Source organism: Chrysemys picta, chromosome 3, assembly GCF_011386835.1.
Source record: "Chrysemys picta bellii isolate R12L10 chromosome 3, ASM1138683v2, whole genome shotgun sequence".
NCBI classification, from domain to species: Eukaryota; Metazoa; Chordata; order Testudines; family Emydidae; genus Chrysemys; species Chrysemys picta.
The window spans coordinates 200,765,517-200,786,985 of record NC_088793.1 but is presented as its reverse complement, the minus strand read 5'-3'; the positions used below and the strand labels follow the sequence as shown (position 1 = coordinate 200,786,985).

Below are 21,469 nucleotides of genomic sequence, written 5' to 3'. Positions count from 1 at the left end.
CTGCTCTTCCTGCAAGCAGTGGACAAAGCAGGCGGCTGCCAAACAATGTCAGAAGGGAGCATTGCACAACTTTAAATAAACATGTTCCCTAATTGATCAGCAACATAACAGCGAACAGACGTTAACCAGGACAACTTTAAGTGAGGAGTTACTGTATTTGAAAATCCTACCAGTAATTTTTAAGTTATTTATCAGAAAGACTACTTCTTTGAAATTTCCCCAAACAATTCTGCTTGTCAAAGCCTTATTTTTGAAAGAATCATTTTCTTAAAAAAAACATATGCATCACATAAATGCCTATAGGCCCTAATAAAGATCAAAGTCCCATTGTTTTAGCACAGTACAAACACAAAAGAGCTTAAAATCTAATGGGGATAGAAAGGTCAGGCTCACAATGGAACACTGGTTGCAATCTTAACTAGGGTGTTGATATTGCAATAGTTAGGAGCTCACTGTTTCTTTAATATGGGGAAGCAGAGGTTCCTTTTAATTAAGGTTTAGCCCATGAGAAAAGAAGAATTGTTTTCAAACTCATCCAAAATAAACGTTATTTCCTTCCATGGTAACAATTTGTGCATTCGCTAACTGAAGAACCCATACTGGTAGCCTTTCAATTTCAGAGAATTTTGGTGTTCCTCCAACTTTCTAATAATACAACTCACAAGCACACAGTGAGCCCTTAGGAACAGCTAGTATTCTTTGTCCTTGAGATTAGAATTCAGCTTCACAGGTACAGAAAATTAAGTCTGAACTTGTTAAAATTAACAGTATGGAGTTAACTTAATTGCAGTATCACCTGCACTTGAGAAATAAACCCTTAAAGTGTGTATGCACTTCCACAGTTTGATAAAGCAAAACCATCAGCCATGGTTTTCTGATTTGGGTGTAACTAGAACTTCCTCCCACTTTTATCGCAAATCATTACTATAATTAAGCTTAGCAGAATTCATTTTTTTTTTAAATTTCAATGGATGATACTGATGTTTATTTTAAAGCATTTTTTTATTGTCGTCGATGTAAATTTTCATAGTTGTGGGAAATTTGGGGGGGGGGGAGGAGACAGACAGTAATTATTTAAAAGTAGATTTTGAGATTCAAAAAGTTGAAGCTGTATAACCATTAAACCACAAAGTATCCTTAAATCAAATGCTAATAAAAGATGTCAAGCAGCTTTTTTCTTACTTTGCCCATCTGTAAAGTTTCAATCATCATCAATGGAAATATTTTTTCATAGGTTTATATGACTACAGAGAAATTGACATTTACCAACATTTACTGATAAAAATCTAATCCTTCCAAGCCTAACTATAATAAACTTCATCCCTTTGCAGCTAGGATAGAATTGTAAACATATTGCATTTATCTGCACACACTTATAAATCTAACAAAGCTTTTTTGGTTTCAAAATGTTACTTATCTGCATCAGACTTATTCAAAAAACAAACCAAAGGCAGGAAATAGCCTATTTGAAAGTATAATTTATAGAACAAGTTTTGTAAAAGCTTTTTTCTATACATCATTTACAAGAAACAAATTAAACTGGTCCTTTCAAAGTACTTAAAAGCATTACTATAGCTAGATAATGCAATAAAGCAGCCAGCTAATAGAGAGAGTTTATAAAAATTTTCATTTAGCTTGAGCAGACTTCAAGATTGTTTCCCCAAGTAGAATAATCCTTGGTTTTCAACCTCCTTGTTCCCCCAACCATTACTACCTGGTAGGGTGACCAGACAGCAAGTATAAAAAATCAGGACAGAGGGTGGGGGATAATAGGTACCTATATAAGAAAAAGCCCCCAAATTCGGGACATCCTGGTCACCCTACTACCAGGCAGTGGAAATATCTCAGTCAAGTAATAGCCTTCCATGGCAGAGATAGATCAACACACCGGACTCCTTGCTGCTACTGTAGGTAAACACTTCTATGGGATGTCCACTACAGAGGGCACTAGAGCAGAAGGCCCACACTGATCCTTCATTTGGAAGATAGAAATACTATGCTGTTAAATTCACAATGCGAACAGCACAAAGAAATGGAAGGAAATAACATTTATTTTGATTAAATAATCTAATTTTTCTGAGTTGGCCAATTTTTCAGTTGCCCCAGTAAAATGAACTGCATCTGAAGAAGTGGGCTGTAGCCACGAAAGCTTATGCTCAAATAAATTGGTTAATCTCTAAGGTGCCACAAGTACTCCTGTTCTTTTTGCAGATACAGACTAACACAGCTGCTACTCTGAAACCCAGTAAAATGGAGCATTTTCCCAGTAGTTAAGAGCTACACAGGTTCGAGTGTTCCTTTTAAATACTTATATATAGTGCCCATTTCATAGCGTACCTGGTTCTTGAGTGACGTCCACTTTTCCTACAGTGATATCTAGATGTTCACTTCCTTTTGCAAAATTCTCCCATGCTGCTTCAATCTGTTGGCAGGCTGGACACCAAGGGGCATAACTAAGAACAGAGAAAAGTGTATTAGATTAATATACACACACTGAAATATTTTTTTAATCAAGCTTTCAAGAAAACGCACATCTGATACAATGGAAATATAAAAGTACTGATCACAGATAAGTAGACACTTTCTAATTTTTTCTTATTAAGACTACTGGATTAGGAAAAAAATCGTTAAATCCCAACCAGTTTTAAAAAAATCCCTATGGATTTATAGAAATTGTTTAAATAATTCACAAGTTTGAAAGGATCATCTTTTCCAAATCCTTCACAATGCAGCACAAATAACTCCCATTTACACACAAAATGGATTAATTTTCATGGAAGCTGTCAAGAGTTACTGAAGCAAGGTGTATCTTCAAAAATTATGTCCTAAAGACGACATTCTACATCACCTTCATACATCTCAGGCCCTCCTCTAAATTACATTGACTCTAATTTATTACTTGATATTATCAAGGCAGGGCACCTATGCTATCAAGGCATATTTGTCTTGACAACATTCTTTAGAGATGCAACCTGACAAAATAAAGTTCATCAAACAGGAAAAAGGCAAACAAGAACCTATAGAGACTACATGTAGGCGTCTGATATGAAAAAGTGGGAAACTTAAACAGAAGAGGAAACAATGAGTTTCCACAGCCAACTGGTAGAGGAAGGAGGTTGGGAAAGTGGAGAGGCACCGCAACCTGCAACAGAAGCTAGGAATAACAACCTGGACATTAGAACATGGCAACCGATAGTGGCAACTGGCAACACTTTTTGTTTTTTAAGGTCTGGCAGGAAATTCCCAGCCCTCTATTATATTCTCCCAAGGAACATGAGGGAGATATACAGCGATAGCTTGTCTAGGGCAGCTCTTGAACTAAGGATAGTTTTACAGTACTCTGTGTCTGAAAGTTTTATTTGTTTTTAAATAAATATTTATTATTTGATCCTATAATGCTGCTTTGGACAGCTGGCCTTCCTCCTCTAAAGGAGGAAGATTCCCTGTGTGGGACCATGTACACACATCCAAACCGAATCACCATGTCTGTGGCCTGATCTTTTTGCATTGATCCCCCTGTGCTCCACTCTGTGAAGGAGAGTGGTGAGGAAAACACACCATGCTGTGCTCTCTAGGTCAGAAAGGGAAAGTGTTATTTTATTTATTTCCTCTTTCACAGTTTGTCACTATGATCCTGTTTTGGACTGCGGGGGGGGATTGGGAGGGGAGCACAAAATTGGACTCAGGTTGTTTTCAAAATAATTTCCAGTGACTAGTACTCCCACTGCCTTCTACAAGCATGGGGTTATTGTTTCCCCTCCTCCACTTGGGCTCCTTTTGGGTGTCAACGAAGGGCTCCCCAGAAGCTCTACCCCTTTCTGCTCCATGGAAGTCACATGGACCAGATGGGTCTGTGTTTCCCTGGAGGTCTCAGCGTGGGATAGGAGTAGGCATCCCCTGGGGAGTGAGGGGGTGGGATGTTCTAGAGGAGGCAGCAGGAGGAAGGAGCTGTGCTAAATTGCCCTGGCAGTGCACCCTCTGGCATTAAAAAAGTGCATGTTGCGTCTGGTGCCCTCCATCCATGACTCAGACAGAACTGGAGGAAGGGAAAGATGCTGAGCTCTACAATCGTAGCTGTTGATGTGGGCTGTAGGGACTTAGGCACTATCTTTCATTTGGTACACTGCCCTTCTGGCGCCACTCCCCTCATGGAGATGGGGGAACAGCTTGTCCCTGGACCTGATTTTTCCAATCCTGCCTGGCTCCTTTCCTGCCCCAGGGGAGGGGTCCAAGGTCCCCCCCTCCCCAAACTAGGTTCTGAGGAGCAAACTTCATCCTGCCCACTAAGTCAGCCAAGATCCCCAATGACGCACTTAATAACGTCTGTCCCCTGCTTGACCCCTTTCCTTTTGCCACAGGTTTTCCTTAGTTTAGCTCTCTTCATGAAGACTGAAGGGGCACCATCTACTGCAAGCATCTCCGAAGAGGATGCAGAACTGATGGGACTAATGAGGAGTCAAAATGCTAATTAGAAATTTGAAATAAAAGGTTGACATTTTCCTCAGCTCGGCGGTCTGGTTCGGCTTCCAGCAAAACTGTGGAGGTAGATAAAACAGGTAAAATCCAGGGGGCAGGGCATTCCCCTTGCTGCTAGTGACTGACAGATCTGGTTCTGCCCCCAAGGGATAAGCAGGATTTTAACAAATCTGTGGACCCTAGCACAAATGAAGAAGAATTACTTTTTATCTCTGTTAGTGGTCTTAGCCCTTAGGTTAGCAGGTGTTAGATATATTTCTCAAGCCTTTTCTCTTTTGACTACCAAGAAACTAGACTCCTTTAATGAGCGAAGATGGCACACACAACAATATTTCTAGTTGAAAGATGCTGTCTTTTCTATTCTTAAATCTGACTTCTTCTGATTAGATATAACTATGTATCTGGAACAAAGTGAATGGGTGACTGGGGCAATTTCATAGGGGGGAAAAATAAATCTATGAATTTTGCTTAGTTTGATTGCTTAAAAATTTGTCTTATAGCTGCTTCAATGCCACTAATAACATAATATGAGAGAATTTGATGTCATTTTAGAAATTAAAAGGGAAATTGTGATTGGAAAAAAACTTTGTATTGCTTGTGATAATTAGAAATGGAAGCCTTAGCTTGAAAGCGAATATAGTGGAATTATGAAGCAATGGCATATGTATGAGATCATTTAAAAACACAAAAATAACATATCCTGAGAGCGAACAAACATTTACAGATAATATTGTAGAAATGCATTTCCTAACAGAGAAGCAACACATCTTTGTACTGTACTTTTTAAGTCAGATTCCCTAAGAGAAAGAGCTTCTGACAAATAAAGCAGATAATATTAACAGAAAAAAGTCTGCAAAATAACCCTGTGCTCTATGAAGAAAAGAATAAATCACTTGAGGTACATTCAGAAATAAAAGAGTAGTCAGAAAATACAAAAGACAAGAAGAAAAACTATTTAATGAGAAAGCAGAAGGTGAGAGATAAAGCCACTGCAGACACCTGATGTGAGACCTATGATAAATATAGTAAGAGTATCGAAAAAAAATCCATAGGCATACATCCAAGCAAGCAAAATTGGGATTTAAGAATACTCCTAAAGCATTCCACATTCAGAATAGTAAGAGAATTAAGTATGTGCTATCCTTTTAGAATTCAAAGCTCCCTGTTTGCTGCGAGCTGAAAATGTAAAGTTTAAGAACTACGGGAAAGAAAAAAATAAATGAGAAATGTTAAACTAAAGCAGACGTATTTTATATTGATGTGAGGGTAAAATGTAAGCAAAACCCTCTCTTACACTACAACCAGATTTATAGGAAAGGCTAAATGGGACTGTGTCATTGTAGGCTAAATTAAATTGACAATATTAAAAAGCTAGGCACAACTTAAAGTAATATATTGAATAAAGGAGAGCTGTTTTATTGAGAGGAGGGTTTTGGGCAAGAACGTGAAGTCTCCACTCCAACCACAAAAAAGAAAATATAAAATAAAATAAGCAACATATAAATATTTAGATTTAAAAAAAAAGGGAGATGAAGATGAACTTAACACTGATTCCTGGAGCAGGCTTATACAAGACTGTTTATATTACATAACAATATACCCTGCCCAAGATATGCAAGTGGCATTGAGAGCAATGGGAATTTCATTTACAACCAGAGGACCCTTGTTCACACATCAACCTACATCTATTATACACATACCACCCAATACAATGCAACCTGTAATAGAAGGCTGTGGGGTTGCTTATTTCTCATAAATGTCCAACATCCTATGTCACCTCATCTCTCATGCAGACCCTCATCCAATAAGGGACTTACATGGACGAACCCTCATCGTAGTCAATGGGGTTCCAGGCAGCATAAGTTCCCATTGACTCCAAAGAGGGGCCACCCACATAACTTGGGTTGATAGTAAACAAATAAACAACATGCCATGACTGAAGTGGCGGCATGCCTTAACTGTTTCTTGTTTACAAATTTTATTAATGTGGAGATGGTGCACAGTGTGCTCTTATACAGTAGTAAGTAATATGTGTAGAACTGTAAAAAAAGAAAGTGCCTATTATAGGCTACAGGTGCCTTTAACACTCAAAACAATTTACACAATATGACTGACCCAGCAGCCAAGCTTTCCTATGTAGCAAAAATCATCAGGTATAACTTACAAAGAAGAGATTGAACAAAACATCTTTCCCAGACACCATCCCTTAGCTATTCCTCCCTCCTAACTCCCCAAACCTGAGAAAAGAGATGGCTTTTGCAGCATGCCAGGAAGTCAAACATTGAATTTTTCAGACAGGGACTTGATGCAGAAGGCTCAGCCAACAGTCTTCCCATTCTTTTAAAAGAAGGGGAATATAGCTGGAACATTGCCATTGACCTCAGTTATGCTATTTTTTTTTCTAATAGATATAGATGTGCTGGTCTATCAAATGCTTTTAGGTGTAGCTTGGCTGTGTTCACAGTAAGTATTTACATTTAGTTTTATTCCCCATTGCAGATCAGGACAGAATTATTAAAGAGGAGACTATTACTACATTCTGCAGTCTATGTGCACCTGTCACAAGCATTATGAATGTGACACTACTGAACATGTTAAGAATAATGGCAAGGGATCCTGAGTGAGGACCAAGCTTCAGAGAACCCTCTGTCCTCCTCGGTGCTGCTGCTTTTGTGCCACAATTACATAGACCTGCTAACACAGTACATACGATGGCAGTCTTTCCCCTTCAGTGGGCTACAGGATGCATATCCATATGTAGGCACTTCTGCCAGGAGTTCCGAGAACAGTGAGCAAGAGCTCTAATAGCTGAAATCATCTTTTGGCACTATTCAAAATTTTGAGAAGCTGCAACCTGCCTTTAACTTTCACTTAGGGTGACCTGATGTCACATTTTCAAAGGGACAGTCCCGTTCTTTGGGACTTTCTTATATAGGCGCCTATTCCCCTTCCCCCCGCCCTCCCATCCTGTTTTTTCACAGTTGCTATCTGGTCACCTTTTCACTTCATTTTTTATGCACCTTAAGTCAACTGGTTTTGAGTCATTTCTTCGCAAGTCACTCCCAGACACAGCGTTACAGACCTTAAAACTACTACAGTCCAGAAGTGATCAGACGTCACAAGAATGCAGTGAAATTAAAGAATGTACAGAAAAAACGATGTAGTATGTAAGTCCCAACATAATCAAGAATTAAACTGGATGGTAAATGGAGGAAAGGAGTACTAAGAATGTGTATGCAGAATGGAGGTGAAGGAGGGAACGGAGAAGGACAAAAAAATATTTTTATTTTTTCTCCTATTTCCCGCTGTCTACACCTCTTCCTCTTTAAAAATGACAATGGTTTTAAATAAAAGTTACAGAAAAGATGAGGCTCAGGGGAAAGCAAAGACTGAGCTCTTGAAAGAATTTAGGTTTTATCAAGTTACATAACAGTGGGATGGGTAACAGATTAATAAAGACGCTAAAGCCAGCCTATGCCCCTACAAGCTAATAACTGGACATATTGATAGGAATTTTATAAACCCAGCTGCACTACAAATGTGTTACCAGAGAAGATAATCACAAGATTTCCAATATTTACAAGATCAAAGTTGGGGGGGGGGGAGGGGTTTAAACCAAAATGTCACAATCTGGTCTTAAAATAAGTTTCCTAGATAATGACATTTTTCATGCCTACCAGTTATAAAAGTAAAGGTATAAAAACCATTTGAAGAAATATGACAGATAACTTAATAGACTCACAGGAAACCAGTTATATGTAACCTCAAAATAACAGATTCTTTTTTTTATATTGATGCTAAAATAGAAAATATTCAAAATATTTTACCAATGCAGTAGACAAAATTTTTCAGATCAGTGCAACAAATGAGAGCACCAACCAGGAGAGGAGAAAAAAACACCACAACAAAATGCTTCGCACTAGAACTGTAGGTCACCACTCCTTAGATAGAATCTGCTCCTTTAGAACAGGTCAACGTCACAATGACATCCATAGGTTGTTAACAGGGCCAAAAACATGTACCCTAATGCAATCACAAACTGATATGGTTGAAGTGTATTTGTTTATATTTTTTAAAACTGCCTATGAGGGTCACTGATGCAAGAGTATAGAATTGTGTATTTATTCAGTAACTAAAACATTTACAATCTTGTTATAAAGGCAATGTTTCCAAATCTTAGCTACAATACGCTGTTTGAAACAGAAAGGTGAAATCACTGAGGTCAAAGTTTCAAGTTTGGCGTTTCAAGTCACCTGAGGCTATAAGGACAGCTCTTCTCTACCATGCCTTTGAGAAGAGTGCCAGAGTCAGAACAGTAGCAGGGAGAGAAAGCCAACTGATAAAGGGACATATCAGACAACCATGATTATTGATTGCATTGCATCATCAAATTATTGTATTTTGCTGTTGAGCACATGGGGAACAAGGTGGATTTTCACAGAGCACAGGAATCGGCAATTCTGGGCACCCCGGAATGTAAAAGTAATTTCCTAGAGGCCAGCAAAACCACACAAATCCTCCTGTGGTTTTGCCCTTACTAAAAATAAAATTATAAATTGTTTTGATTTATACTGCAGTAGCACCCAAAAGCCAAAGCAAGATTTGAGACACAGTTGGGTTAAGCACTGTTCAGACACAATAAGACCCTCCACACGAATCTTAATTGCTTCAACCCTGTTATCTCTGCAGTCACTCTCGGTACAGCCAGCAACCAGCTGATACTGAGGTTATTTGTAAGGGTGGAAAAGGCCACTAGTGAAAACAAATCCTTAGATTGCTCTTCTCTGCCTCACATCCAACCACATACCCACAGAGAAACACACTGTAGATGGGACCAAATATGGCAACAAAACTAGCCTCAAAACAGTGAGTTAAACTTTATTAAAGCCATACTATTTGTTGTGCTACATTTTACAAGTGGCCAAATGGCCCAGGAAGCGGGGGAGGCAGAAGAATCTAATCTAATCTCCTCAATATACATGGGCTGTAGTCCACGAAAGCTTATGCTCTAATAAATTTGTTAGTCTCTAAGGTGCCACAAGTACTCCTGTTCTTTTTGCTAATCTGAACAGTGATCATATCAACAGTGGTAGTTGGGATCAGGACAGATATTTAACACACCTAAGTTTTATCTTAGAGTTCATCTTCCATTGCACCTATTGAGGCTCCAGGGATAGGCAGGCTTAAACCGGCCTACATCTAAAGCTCACACACACACACACACACACCCCCTAAGGGGAGGAGCCACCAGACCCAGGCATCAAAAGATCACAGGGGACAAAAAAAATGGACAAACAGGGGCACAGGTTCAAAAGCAGGGATCCAGAGGGGGACACTGATCAGAGAATCCCGGACAGCGCCCACTGCTCCTTGAAGGTGTCCAGGGAGCCAGTGGACGTGGCCCAGAGGAACTTTGCCTGGAGGTGTGACTTGAGGGAAGATCAGAAATAGACCCTGCAGCTGCAGCGCCCCCAGCCCCCATCCAACTTCCTCATACCGGTATGATGGACAACCACTGTGGCCAGTGCCAGAAGGAGATTGACGAGGCGGTCTCGCAACTTTGTGGAGCCACGGATAGGGTGTGCATAAACCAGGAGGTATGGGAAAAATGCAGCCAAAACTTAAGTAGGAGGTTTTGGAGGAGCTGGAAGAGGAGCTACAACCTGGCACACTCGATGTAAATGTGTGCCTGCGTCTCCCTCTCACCACAGCAAGGACAAGTGTCAGGGGAGGTCATGAACCATGCCAAGTACACACCCATGCTTACAGCTCCATGAACGAGAAGCCAACTAACATCCCCGTGGGCCATAGGACCAGGCTGGAATACAGACTGGCCCACTAGGGTTCCTCGCACTACTTGGGTGGTGAAAGGTCCCACCATTTGGTCTCGAGGAGGGACATGATTGCGAGGAAATTAAGGGTGAGGAGCACGAGCATGTACAGCGGTTTCTTGGGCGAGATTTGGTGACACCCTGGCTGCAAGTCTCGCAGCCGGCTCAGGTGGTGCTTGAGGAAGGAGGGGCCGAGGGGGCTCACAGGGCAGGGGCCCTATGGTGAGGTCCCCTGCATCTTCCACTGCAGTGACTCCCCACTATTCGCTCACTCTCCAGCTCAGTGACACGGCTGAGGAGGCAGAATGTCCTTCCCTTCTGTCCTATCAAACTTGATGTGCCTTTTTACAGCACCAGGGGATTAGCTTTTTTTTTTTTTAGTTCAAATCCAAATCTGACAGGCCAGCCTCAGATCATATGCAAAAGATTTTCTCAAAGGAGGGGAATGAATACTCATCATCTGTGGCCTATCACCACCAGTAGAGTATCCTCATTTTGCCTGTAATTTGTCAGTCTTTCAAGGCCCAGACTGACAGAGAGCCATAAATATTTAGAAATGTATATTTATTATAATGATCTATTCTGGTTCTCCCCCTTTCAAGTGCTCTAAGCAAGAATATTTCACCTTGTTTTTAAAACTTATTAATGGTTTCAAGGGAAAAAAATCTCTATATTTACTTTCTCAGAGACTCCACTTAACAGTGGGCTTTCTGAAGTTTTATCCACTGAACAGCTGTGGATTGAAACCTGCAAGACTCATACACTTCAAAGCCCAGAAGCAACTGTGTGAGTATATTTCTTCTACATTAGGTCCTAGCAACAGTGTGAATCACAAAAGGAAGTTGCTGCCTTTATGAGATATAATTAAGCATAACGTGATGTAACACAAACAAAAAAAGATTCAGGAGTACAAAGAATGCGAGCGGAAGTCCAGCAGCAGAAGGATGGCTATCCAGTTTATTGCACTGAATGCAGCATGTATGATTACCTGCCTTGTGGGCAGCGGGTGTGTGTGTGTGTGCATTCGGTGAAAGGAGCTCATGGCCCTCAGAGACCAAGTACAGATTCTTGACACTAGAGTGGCTGACCTGGATGAGCTAAGGGAGAAAGAAAGCAGGTCTACACTAGAAGCGTTACATCCGATGTAGATGTGCCGCTGTAGTGTGTACCGTTAAGACGCTCTATGCTGCTCTCCTATCAGCATAATTACTCCACCTCCGTGAGAGGAGGAAGTTATGTTGGCAGGAGAGTGTCTCTCACCAACACAGTACCGGTATGGACAACACTTGTCACTGTAACTTGCGCTGCTCGGGGGGGGGGGGGGGGTCTCTTTCACACCCTTGAGCAACATAAGTTAGATCAATTTAAGCGGTCGCATAGACCTGCCTAGAGACACATAAAAGAGACTTTCTGAGACAAGGAACACATGAAACCCAAAATCCATACTAGAGGAAGGTGAAGATAGAAAGCCAGACTCTGTTGATCAGGAAGATAAATAAGGGCTTTTATGCTATTATGAGAGGGAAATCATGGCCCAACAGATATCATTGGAAAATTTTTCATTAACTTCAATGGAATGAGGATTTCACTTCAGAGATCTTTTTGTGTGCAGGAACCTACCACTGTTTTCCACCAGCCCCAAATAGTTTACAGGCCAGCATCTCCCCCTTCATATCCTATCTACTGCTCTTCCTTCCATCATCTTCTGCACCCTCTCCATTCCCCTACTACATTTTCCTCAGATTAGCCTCATGCTACAGTTCCTCTTTACATGAGCCTATAGTCTATTCTTTCAGTGAACTCCACGCAGGGTATGTATGTAAGACTTATTGTCTATTAACATGCCTGTTACAAAGTGTGGCATCATTTAGAGAGAGGAAATCACACCTTAAATCTTTGAATATATGTGTCCAAAACAGAGAGAGATAAAAAGAATTGATAATCATGCTCTTAAAAGCATTTCCTCCCCTTTATAGCCGAATATGGTAAAATAATCCGGCATTTCACTTAAGCAGGAAGCTGGTGACTAACGGTGTTAATATACCCACAGCAGCTACTATTGGCACTGTTTTCTTCCTCTTCTGCTGTTGCAGTGGCAAAGCATTGCAAAGAGTATCACTTGAGTTAGGTTTCTTAACATGCACAGCAGCACTAGCCTGGCATTCAAGGAGTTTCAGGCTGATGACGAAGGGTTTTTTTTAACCTCCTTAATCCATGCATTGTGAAGCAAGGGAGATGTATATTGCAAATACACAGTACACAACTCAAAACATCAGGAATGCAGGGAGTGTTATCACTGCTCTTCGGGAGTAGACCATTCAAATCTTGTTTTTACAACAGCTGCCTCAACACTCTGTGTTGGTTAATCCAGGGCAGGCTGCATTCTCCAAGGGAATAAAAGATAAGTAGACTCACCAAGATCCTGCAGGAATAGAGACCTGATTTCTATGAGGAGGTGAGAAGAGTGTCACCTTTCACAAAACTCAGTAAGTCTCGAGTGCATTTCATCTGGCCAGTCAACATAAAGATCCAGGAATTAACCTCTGTAATCCACTAACACCCATATCACAATGGAGTTGACTTTAAGATTGATATATTGATGCTTTTTGCTATGAGCAGAAAAGAAATACGCGAGTTCCGTCAATTTGTCCACTATCGCTGCAGAAGGCCCAGAGGGTATGCCTACACTGCAACTGAACAACCAGGCTGGCCCATGCCAGCTGACTCCGACTTGCAGGCTAAGAGCCTGTTTCATTGTGGTGTAGATATGGCTCAGGCTCCAAACCAATCTCTGGGACCCTCTCACCTTGCAGGGTCCTAGAGCCTGAGCTCCAGCCCAAGACTCTACACCACAATTAAACAGCCCCTTAGTCCAACCCCGCAAGCCTGGGCCAGACATGGGTTTTTAATTGCAGTGTAGACATACCCTAACTATGCTCAAACCCTCAACAGTAAACACTATCTCTGGATTCTATTGCTATATAGACCGTTAGCACAATGGCTTACACTGTAGACTTGCCTACACTATACATGGAGGACAAATAAGTGGTGCTGGATATCTACAAACAGCATTCCCAAAGTAATAGGTATTCTTTTGTTCACAGGGAGTGAAGCACTTGTCTGGGTAACACTTATGCCAAGCCAAAGCCCTTCCGCATCTTCTGCTAGTTCTTCAACCATTACTCTCATTAACGTACACCATTAATTCAACTGGGGCCTAGTCCAAAACAAATGCTCCACTGGGCCAGAGTTCATGGCCAACAAACAGGCAAACCAGGCACTATCAGGCTGTTCAATCCACCGCTAGACCTGGAACAGTGTTGTGCAGTTGTCAACAGTCACACTTGCATATAAATGTGTGAGAACTCAGGGACAACCTTCTGGCTCTCAAGTCATTCCTCCCACAAGTACACGATACAGTGGTTCAAGCTGCCACAGACATGTCAGCAATGTATTCATATAACACAAAACCAACAACACAAAACAACATAAAACCAAAATCAAAATATTTTCTCAGATATTGTGGAATGTATGTTTTCTACTCTGTAAGCTGAGAAAAAATAGAAGTCGATTAAAAAGCCTTTACAATTTTGTTCATACTAGCCTCCTATCATCACCATTTCTTGTAAATGTTGGATCTCACACACTTCAGCACACTCCTTGTCACGTTGATGCAAACAGAAGACCAAAAACAAGCTATAATTTCTTTCAAAAAGACAGTTATCCTACATGTCATTGAGAAAATGTTCTGCAGTATTTCCAGACCCTGCAACTTTGCCAGCTGTGAATGGGTGAATAGTTAAAAATTAGTTCTAGGATGGATTTTTGTTTTATTGGTGAGTTCTGCAGTGATACACTGTACTATTCTGGAAAAAGAACTTGACTCTTCACATCTGGTATTGTGTAGAAAAAGTTAAAATTGAAATGCTGACATTCAAGATTTTTCTGTTTTCTATTTGCCACTTATAAATGGTGTCAGTACTATGCCAATTAATTTACACTATTCCCTAAGTATTTGCCATTGTATCATTTTGAACAAATGACAGCATTTTTCAGATATGCAGGTTGACATGGTCTAGACAGCAGCCCTTATTATATGACAGAGAACTTACAGCCTTTAAATAGGGATTTCCAGTGTAGTTATGGCTGCCACAGAAGTGCTAAGAGAACTCATTTATTAGTGTAGAAAAAACTCTGGAGACACCAAAGGAGTTGGAAAAAATGCCAGGCCTCCCAACCAGCTAGGATTTTTATGTCAAATACTGCAACAATTTCAGAGGAGTATATTGGACTAAATTCTGGATCAAGAGACTGGTAACTGGGTGGGAATCTCACCTCCAGGTCAGCAGTTCAAATCCAGCCAAAGTAAGCAATGACAAACAGTTGTCATCATTTAATGGCTGTTCTATGAATACCAGTGGATCTCAGACTACTTTCTAGTACAGGGATGGGCAAACTACGGCCCGGGGGCCGCATCAGGCCCTCCAGACATTTTAATCCAGCCCTCAAGTTCCCGCCGCAGAGCGGGGTCCAGAGCTTGCCCCGCTCAGGTGCTCCAACCAGGGAGTGGGATCGGGGGCTTGCCCCACTCTGCATGGCTCCCAGAAGCAGTGGCATGTCCCCCCTCCAGCTCCTACGTGTAGGGGCAGCCAAGGGGCTCTGCACGCTGCCCCCGCAGCTCCCAATGGCCGGGAACAGTGGCCGATGGGAGCACAAGGGCAACGCCTGCGGACAGGGCAGAGCACAGAGCCGCCTGGCCACGCCTCCACATAGAAGCCGGAGGGGGGACATGCCGCTGCTTCTGGGAGCAACTTCAGGTAAGCGCCGCCTGGAGCCTGCATCCCTGATCCCCTCCTGCACCTGAACCCCCTGCCCCAGCCCTGGTCCCCCTCCCTCCCTCCAAACCCCTCGGTCCCAGCCCAGAGCACCCTCCTACACCCCCAGCTGGAGCACTCACCTCACCCCCCGCCCCCGCACCCCAATCCCCAATTTTGTGAGCATTCATGGCCCACCATACAATTTCCATACCCAGATGTGGCCCTCGGGCCAAAAAGTTTGCCCACCCCTGTTGTAGTAGAAAGACATCAAGACTGTCCTGGGGAGGGGATGGGGGGGAGACACGGCGCTATAGAGGACGGACATCACAAATCCAGCACCAGTGGATTAACTCCTTCAGCAGAGGCCAAGCACAAAATGGATACAGAGACTGAAGTTCACTCTCTCTTAGAGAGATGACCCCTTGAGGTCACGTCAGAGGCACTTTAGGATGTGCAAGGACAGAGAGCATGGGGAAACTTAAGCAGCTATTTCATATTATATACAGTGTCTATGTATAAACAGAGTGCAACTACCATAAGGGAAAAGAATTTAGGCAAGTCAAGTCCTGTCATGTCCCCCATACTTAGCTAGTGGTAAAACCTGGGCTGGTAGGTTTCCCATGCTACCATCGCCACGCGTCACTAGGTCTTTTATCTTCATCAATTCTAAGCAGAGTTAACACTACAGTTGTAGTGTGAAAAATATGATTTTCAGATTCATGAAGTTAGCGGAATGGCAAAAAAAAAAAAAAAAAACATTGTAGACATCAGTCCAACAGAGGAGTCTGTTGCTAGTTATAAAAAAAATCAGGAGCCTTCATTTTTAAATTTAAAATACCGTAAGTAGTATATTAATTTGTCTTTAAAAGTCCCAGTGTCACATAATTCAGGTGATTTAGTTAAATTAAGCATCAGTTTTGAGAAGAAGAGCGCATCTGACTGAAACAAGATCGGAGGTCTAACCAGCACAGAGTTCTGACAAAATGAGCTATTAGGGAATGAAAACTAACCCAATAATGTCTTTGCTCCACCACTTTTTGGTTTTAGACATTCACCACCATTTTTGCATGCTCCCTTTCCCCCTGCCCCTTTTTTTAGCAGGTTATGTGGGGGGGGGGGGGGTTGGTTGCTTAAAACATTTTTCAACTTACTTTTTATGGCCAAGAGAAAGTGAGGAGCCACCACCATGAACCACCCACTTGATTTTAGTATAAAGTTATTATTCATACACAGGCTAGTGAATCATCTTCTTTCTTCATATAAAAATCTTAATTTATAAACCTTCACAGAAAGAGTCTAAAATTTGTGTTAAACCATTTAAGGTCTAAGTGAATGAAAAGCTTTGTTACACTGTGCAAAACCTCTTCTATTTAAATCCTACATTTAAGCCTAAACTAACAGATTGTCTCCACCTAACGAAATACTAAATGACTTATGGTTACTGAAAAAGGTACTAGGAAATCATTAATATATCATTTGATGGCTCATAATATTTTTCATACTGCAGTAACAAGGCAAGACATTATCCACCTGATGACCTCAACTCTATTTTCTTGTTTTCCTTCTATTTATATCAGAAACTTTCCTTTCATTTTCATATCACATTTTTGCATTTAAGATACACAAGAATATACAGTAAATCAATGAAAAATCAAGCCTTATAAAACCTTATTCACAATAGTAAGTCAATAGTGTCTCTAAAACAGGGCCTTCAAGATGGTCAGGCATAATGTCTATTTTGACTACGTACTAATATCGCTAAGACTCCAATAGGCATGTGAAATCTAAAATTCCTAGTGGAGCTAGACAGTCCCTCCCTTTAATCACCTCCTAATGCAGGGTGACTCAATCCCAGTAGAAGAAAAATAACAAGGCAGAAGCAAGCCTAGGGAAATATTCTAACAACAAACTTGAATGCAGCTTTCATAGACTCAATGCTAGTTTACATCCTAAATTTACCGAAGGATTTACTGAAGTTTAACACCCACAACCATCAACTTTGAGTCATGTTATTTAAACATGCACAGACTTTTTAGGAATAAAGCATACAGAATTAGATCATCCAAACGAACTCACTGCTTCAGCCTCGGACTAAGCTCTTTACTCTCTAATATGAAGAGCATTTTTTAGAAAACAAAATTTAAGAAACAAGTACACGTGAACGTTCCTCATAACATCGTTGCAAAGGACATCACTAGTAGTTCATAGTTTGTTTTTAACTGCTTGGCTATTCAAGCTGTGAGAGCACTTTTACAGAAAGGCAGCAAACATGCCAAGATACAAATTGCACTTTACAGCATCCCTGCACGCAAAACCAGGGAAATTTTAAAAACAAGCCTTAAAAAGGGTTTATAATATGTTTTGCAGAAATACAAAATTGTTGCTGCTAAACAAATACAGCTGGGCTAGCCTGTAAGTTCAAAATATCTGCATTTCAGACCCTTGAATGGTCTGATATCCTGGGTGAAATCCTAGCATCATTACAGTCAATGGGAGTTTTCCATTGACCTAAGTGAACTTCGCTCTATGTGAGATCCACTCAACTTCCACAGAAGTCAATGGCAGAACTCCTATGGATGTCAATGGGAGAAAGAACACGCTCATGAGGCATTTTTTGTGTGCTTCATATCTTCCAAAGACAAGAAGAATTGGACACACCCTGCTGGGAAGTAAGAAGGGAGGGGGACGGACTTTGTAGTTTTGAACTTGTAGTTATCAGCTTAAAAAAAAATTTACTTATAGTCATGTATAGTGCCACTGTATCCCAATTTTGTATCCCTTACTTTAACACAATTCAATGGAAGCTTTGAATGCAAAGAAGATGCAGGACACATGCTTAGCTTTTCAAACACAAGTAGTCTCACTGAAGTCCATGGGACTACTAACGTACAACAAATTAAGCATGTTCTTAAGTGTTTTTGGCCCTGATTATGCAAACATTATTTAGTGGATTTCCCACTCCCTGTTGAAGAAAGAGATAACAGTAGATAATATTTGTCACAGGAATTTTTTTTTCATGTTTATAACCTAGGGTTGATGGGAAGCAGTAGAAAAGAGTATAGGCCATGTAAAGCAGGGGTAGTTACTTATTTTTCGTTAAGGTCCAAATTTCTTAGTCAAGGTCCAGACTCCAAAGAAAATAAACAACAACAACAAGTAGTAAATAACAAGATTTTAGGGTCTGTTCAAAAGTATCTGGCAGTCCAGATTTGGCCTGCGGTCTGCCTATTGACTACCCCCGATGTAAAAGATTTGCTGGATCAGGCCCGTATTTCAGAACGTGCTTATCTAATCTGAAGAAACACACTGTTTTCGAGGGGCATTAGTTACTACACCCGTAAACAAAAATAACGATGTCCCAAGTAATGCAGTCACGCTCTCGTTCTAAGGCGGTAGACACGGGGTTAAAATATCACTCTAGGGATGGGAGTGATAGTTATCTGGAGCAGGGCATTATTTCTTCTCCTGGCCCCCTACCCTGTCCCTCCTCTGGATAGGTGTTTGGGCTGGGAAGGATGCACAGTGTGGTCACCCCATCAGCCTACAGGAGTTTGGGGGGCAGGGGAGGGTACAGCCATCCCATCACCCTGAGCTGGGGTACCATGGGGTGGGGTACTATGGGATGACTATCACAGGGGAGGGGAGGCTGTTCATGGGGAGCACAGGCTGCCTCGGGTCAGGCGGGGGGGGCACTCTCCTGGGGCGGCAGAAGCTATGGAGAACAGCCCGCCCCGGGTGGGGGAGCGGGGGCTAAGGAGGGCGGAGTGTCCCAGGAGGGGGGGGAAGCGGACTGTCGCGGGGGGGGGGGGGGAGAGAGGGCGCTACAGAGAACGGACTGTCCGGGGGGGGCGGGCGGGCTATAGTAAAGGACGGACTGTCCTGGGGGGCGGGCTAAGAGGACGGACTATCCCGGGGGGGAGGGGCGGGCTATAGTAGAGGACGGACTGTCCGGGGGGGCGGGCTAAGAGGACGGACTGTCCTGGGGGGGGGCTATAGAGGACGGACTGTCGGGGGGGGGGGCGCTATAAAGAACGGACCCTCCCGGGGGCGAGGAACCGGCGGCGGGGCCGTTACTCACAATTGCACCATCCACTGGCCCTGCAGCACCAGGCTCCAGTTGGCGGCGCTCAGGACCCGCACGTGGCCCCGCTGCTCGCCGGGGCTGCCCACCTCGGAGGGGCTCAGCGCCAGCACCAGCCCGGCGGCCAGCAGCGCTGTCCCCGCGGCGCCCAGCCCGGCTCGCCGCGCGCCCGCCGCCATGTTCCCCGGCCCGGCCCAGCCCAGCCGCTACAGAGACGGGCGGGGCCTGGGAGGACTGGGCGGGGCCTGGGAAGACAGTGGGACAGGGCCTGGGGGCGGGGCCTGGGAGGACTGGGCGGGGCGTCCCTCCGCGGGACTAGAGGGGGCGGGGTCTATGGGGGACGTGCAGAGGCAGACCCGGAAGGCGGGAGTTGCTGTGTGGCCTGCTGCAGACCACGTGTCTGGGGGCTTAGGTTCCCGGGGCGCCTGTGTGGCAGGGCTGTGAGCATGTGTGCACTAGTGAGGGTGACCAGATGTCCTGATTTGATAGGGACAGTCCTATTTTTTGGGTCTTTTTCTTATATAGGCTCCTATTACCCCCCCCCCACCCCCGTCCGGATTTTTCACATTTGTTGTCTGGTCACCCCAGTGCTAGTGCACATGCCCATGCCACCACATCCATTGCCTGGTGCGTGTGCACACCCTTCTGTACCCATGTTCTAGCATATGTGTGTTCCTTCGGCCTTCTTAGTCCCCCATTCGCCATTGTAAATGGACTGCCTGACTTTCCAGTAGAACTGGGCTGAGACTGCCTTTGAATCTGTGACTCCCAAGCAATCCCTACACTATGACTAAAATAACACCCCCAAAAGCATTTCCTACGGTATAGTAAATACCAGTTGCAAGTATAGGTACTACTACAAATATGACTGTAAAATCTAGTAACAGAAGGTATATAATTTTATTACATTCCATAAAAAAAAAGTTCCGTAATGTTAGAGTCCTCTTTCCAAATGGGATATGATGCAGCTAATACCAGGCAGGGTGGATTCAAGTCAATTATAATTATCTAGTGCAACACACTGCATAGTGGAAATGCCCTCCACTGGAAGAGGACTGCTGAATTCCTATACTTCTACAACAGTGATTTTTAACCTGTGCCCCGTGGACGCTGAGGTTCCACTGACTATGTCTAAGGAGCCTGAGAAAGGTTGTCGTTACCATAGAACAGTGGCTTTTTAACCTGTGGTCCCTGGCCCCAGGGGTCCGCAGACAGCGTCTAAGATTTCCAAAGGGGTCAGCACCACCGTTCGAGATTTTTTAGGGATCTGCAAATGAAAAAAAGGTTGAAAACCACCTTCCTACAAAATAATTCCTTTATGTCAAGCAGTAGGGCCTGAGCTTTTGAGCACGAAGGGTACAGTTCTATCTCTGCTATCCTCATGAAGTTGTGAGTGGCTGCAAAAAGAACAGGAGTACTTGTATCAGAGGGGTAGCCGTGTTAGTCTGAATCTGTAAAAAGCAACAGAGGGTCCTGTGGCACCTTTGAGACTAACAGAAGTATTGGGAGCATAAGCTTTCGTGGGTAAGAACCTCACTTCTTCAGATGCAAGGAGTACTTGTGGCACCTTAGAGACTAACACATTTATTTGAGCATAAGCTTTCGTGGGCTACAGCCCACTTCATCGGATGCATAGACTGGAACATACAGCAAGAAGATATTTATACATACAGAGAACATGAAAAAGTGGAAGTAGCCATACCAATTGTAAGAGGCCAATCAATTGAGATGAGCTATCATCAGCAGGAGAAAAACTTTTGAAGTGATAATCAAGATGACCCATAGAAGGTGTGAGGATACTAAACATGGGGAAATAGATTCAATTAGTGTAATGGCCCAAACATTCACAGTCTCTGTTCAAACCTAAGTTAATTGTATCTAATTTGCATATTAATTCAAGTTCAGCAGTGGCTGCAGTTTCTCTGTAGGTACTTATATGGCTCAGATCACCACAGTACCTGAGGCCTGGTCTAAATTTCAATATTTTGCTGACATAGCTATGTTGGTTGTGGGTGTGATTTCCCCCTGTCCCTCCTAATTGATATAGCTATGCTGGCAAAAGGCCTCCTGTCACCGCAGTTCTACCAGCAAAAAAAGTGTCTTTTGGCTGGGATAGCTTATTACGCTCAATGAACTGGTATAAGCCATGCTGGCAATGCTGGTATAAGCTGCATCTACACTTGGAGGATTTGTGGGTATAGTTGCACTGATATAGCTAGAGCCCTGGGCAGATACAAAATTTGTATCTGCATCCGATTTGCAAA

The 21,469-nt window shown here is 42.7% G+C and overlaps 1 protein-coding gene across 2 annotated transcripts in view; it reads right to left on the bottom strand.

The window, feature by feature from the left end:
• TMX4 (thioredoxin related transmembrane protein 4) overlaps nucleotides 1–19,441 on the bottom strand; it is a 57,075-nt gene extending 37,634 nt beyond the window's left edge. For both annotated transcript variants that reach the window (XM_005287496.5, XM_042846803.2), the window contains exons 1-2: nucleotides 19,203–19,441; nucleotides 2,338–2,453 (exon numbers count right to left, since the gene is read on the bottom strand). In XM_005287496.5, coding sequence (XP_005287553.3) covers nucleotides 2,338–2,453; nucleotides 19,203–19,384 — 298 coding nt within the window. In that variant the 5' untranslated portion in view covers nucleotides 19,385–19,441. The remainder of the gene's footprint in view (nucleotides 1–2,337; nucleotides 2,454–19,202) is intronic.
• Between the last annotated feature and the right edge of the window lie 2,028 nt (nucleotides 19,442–21,469).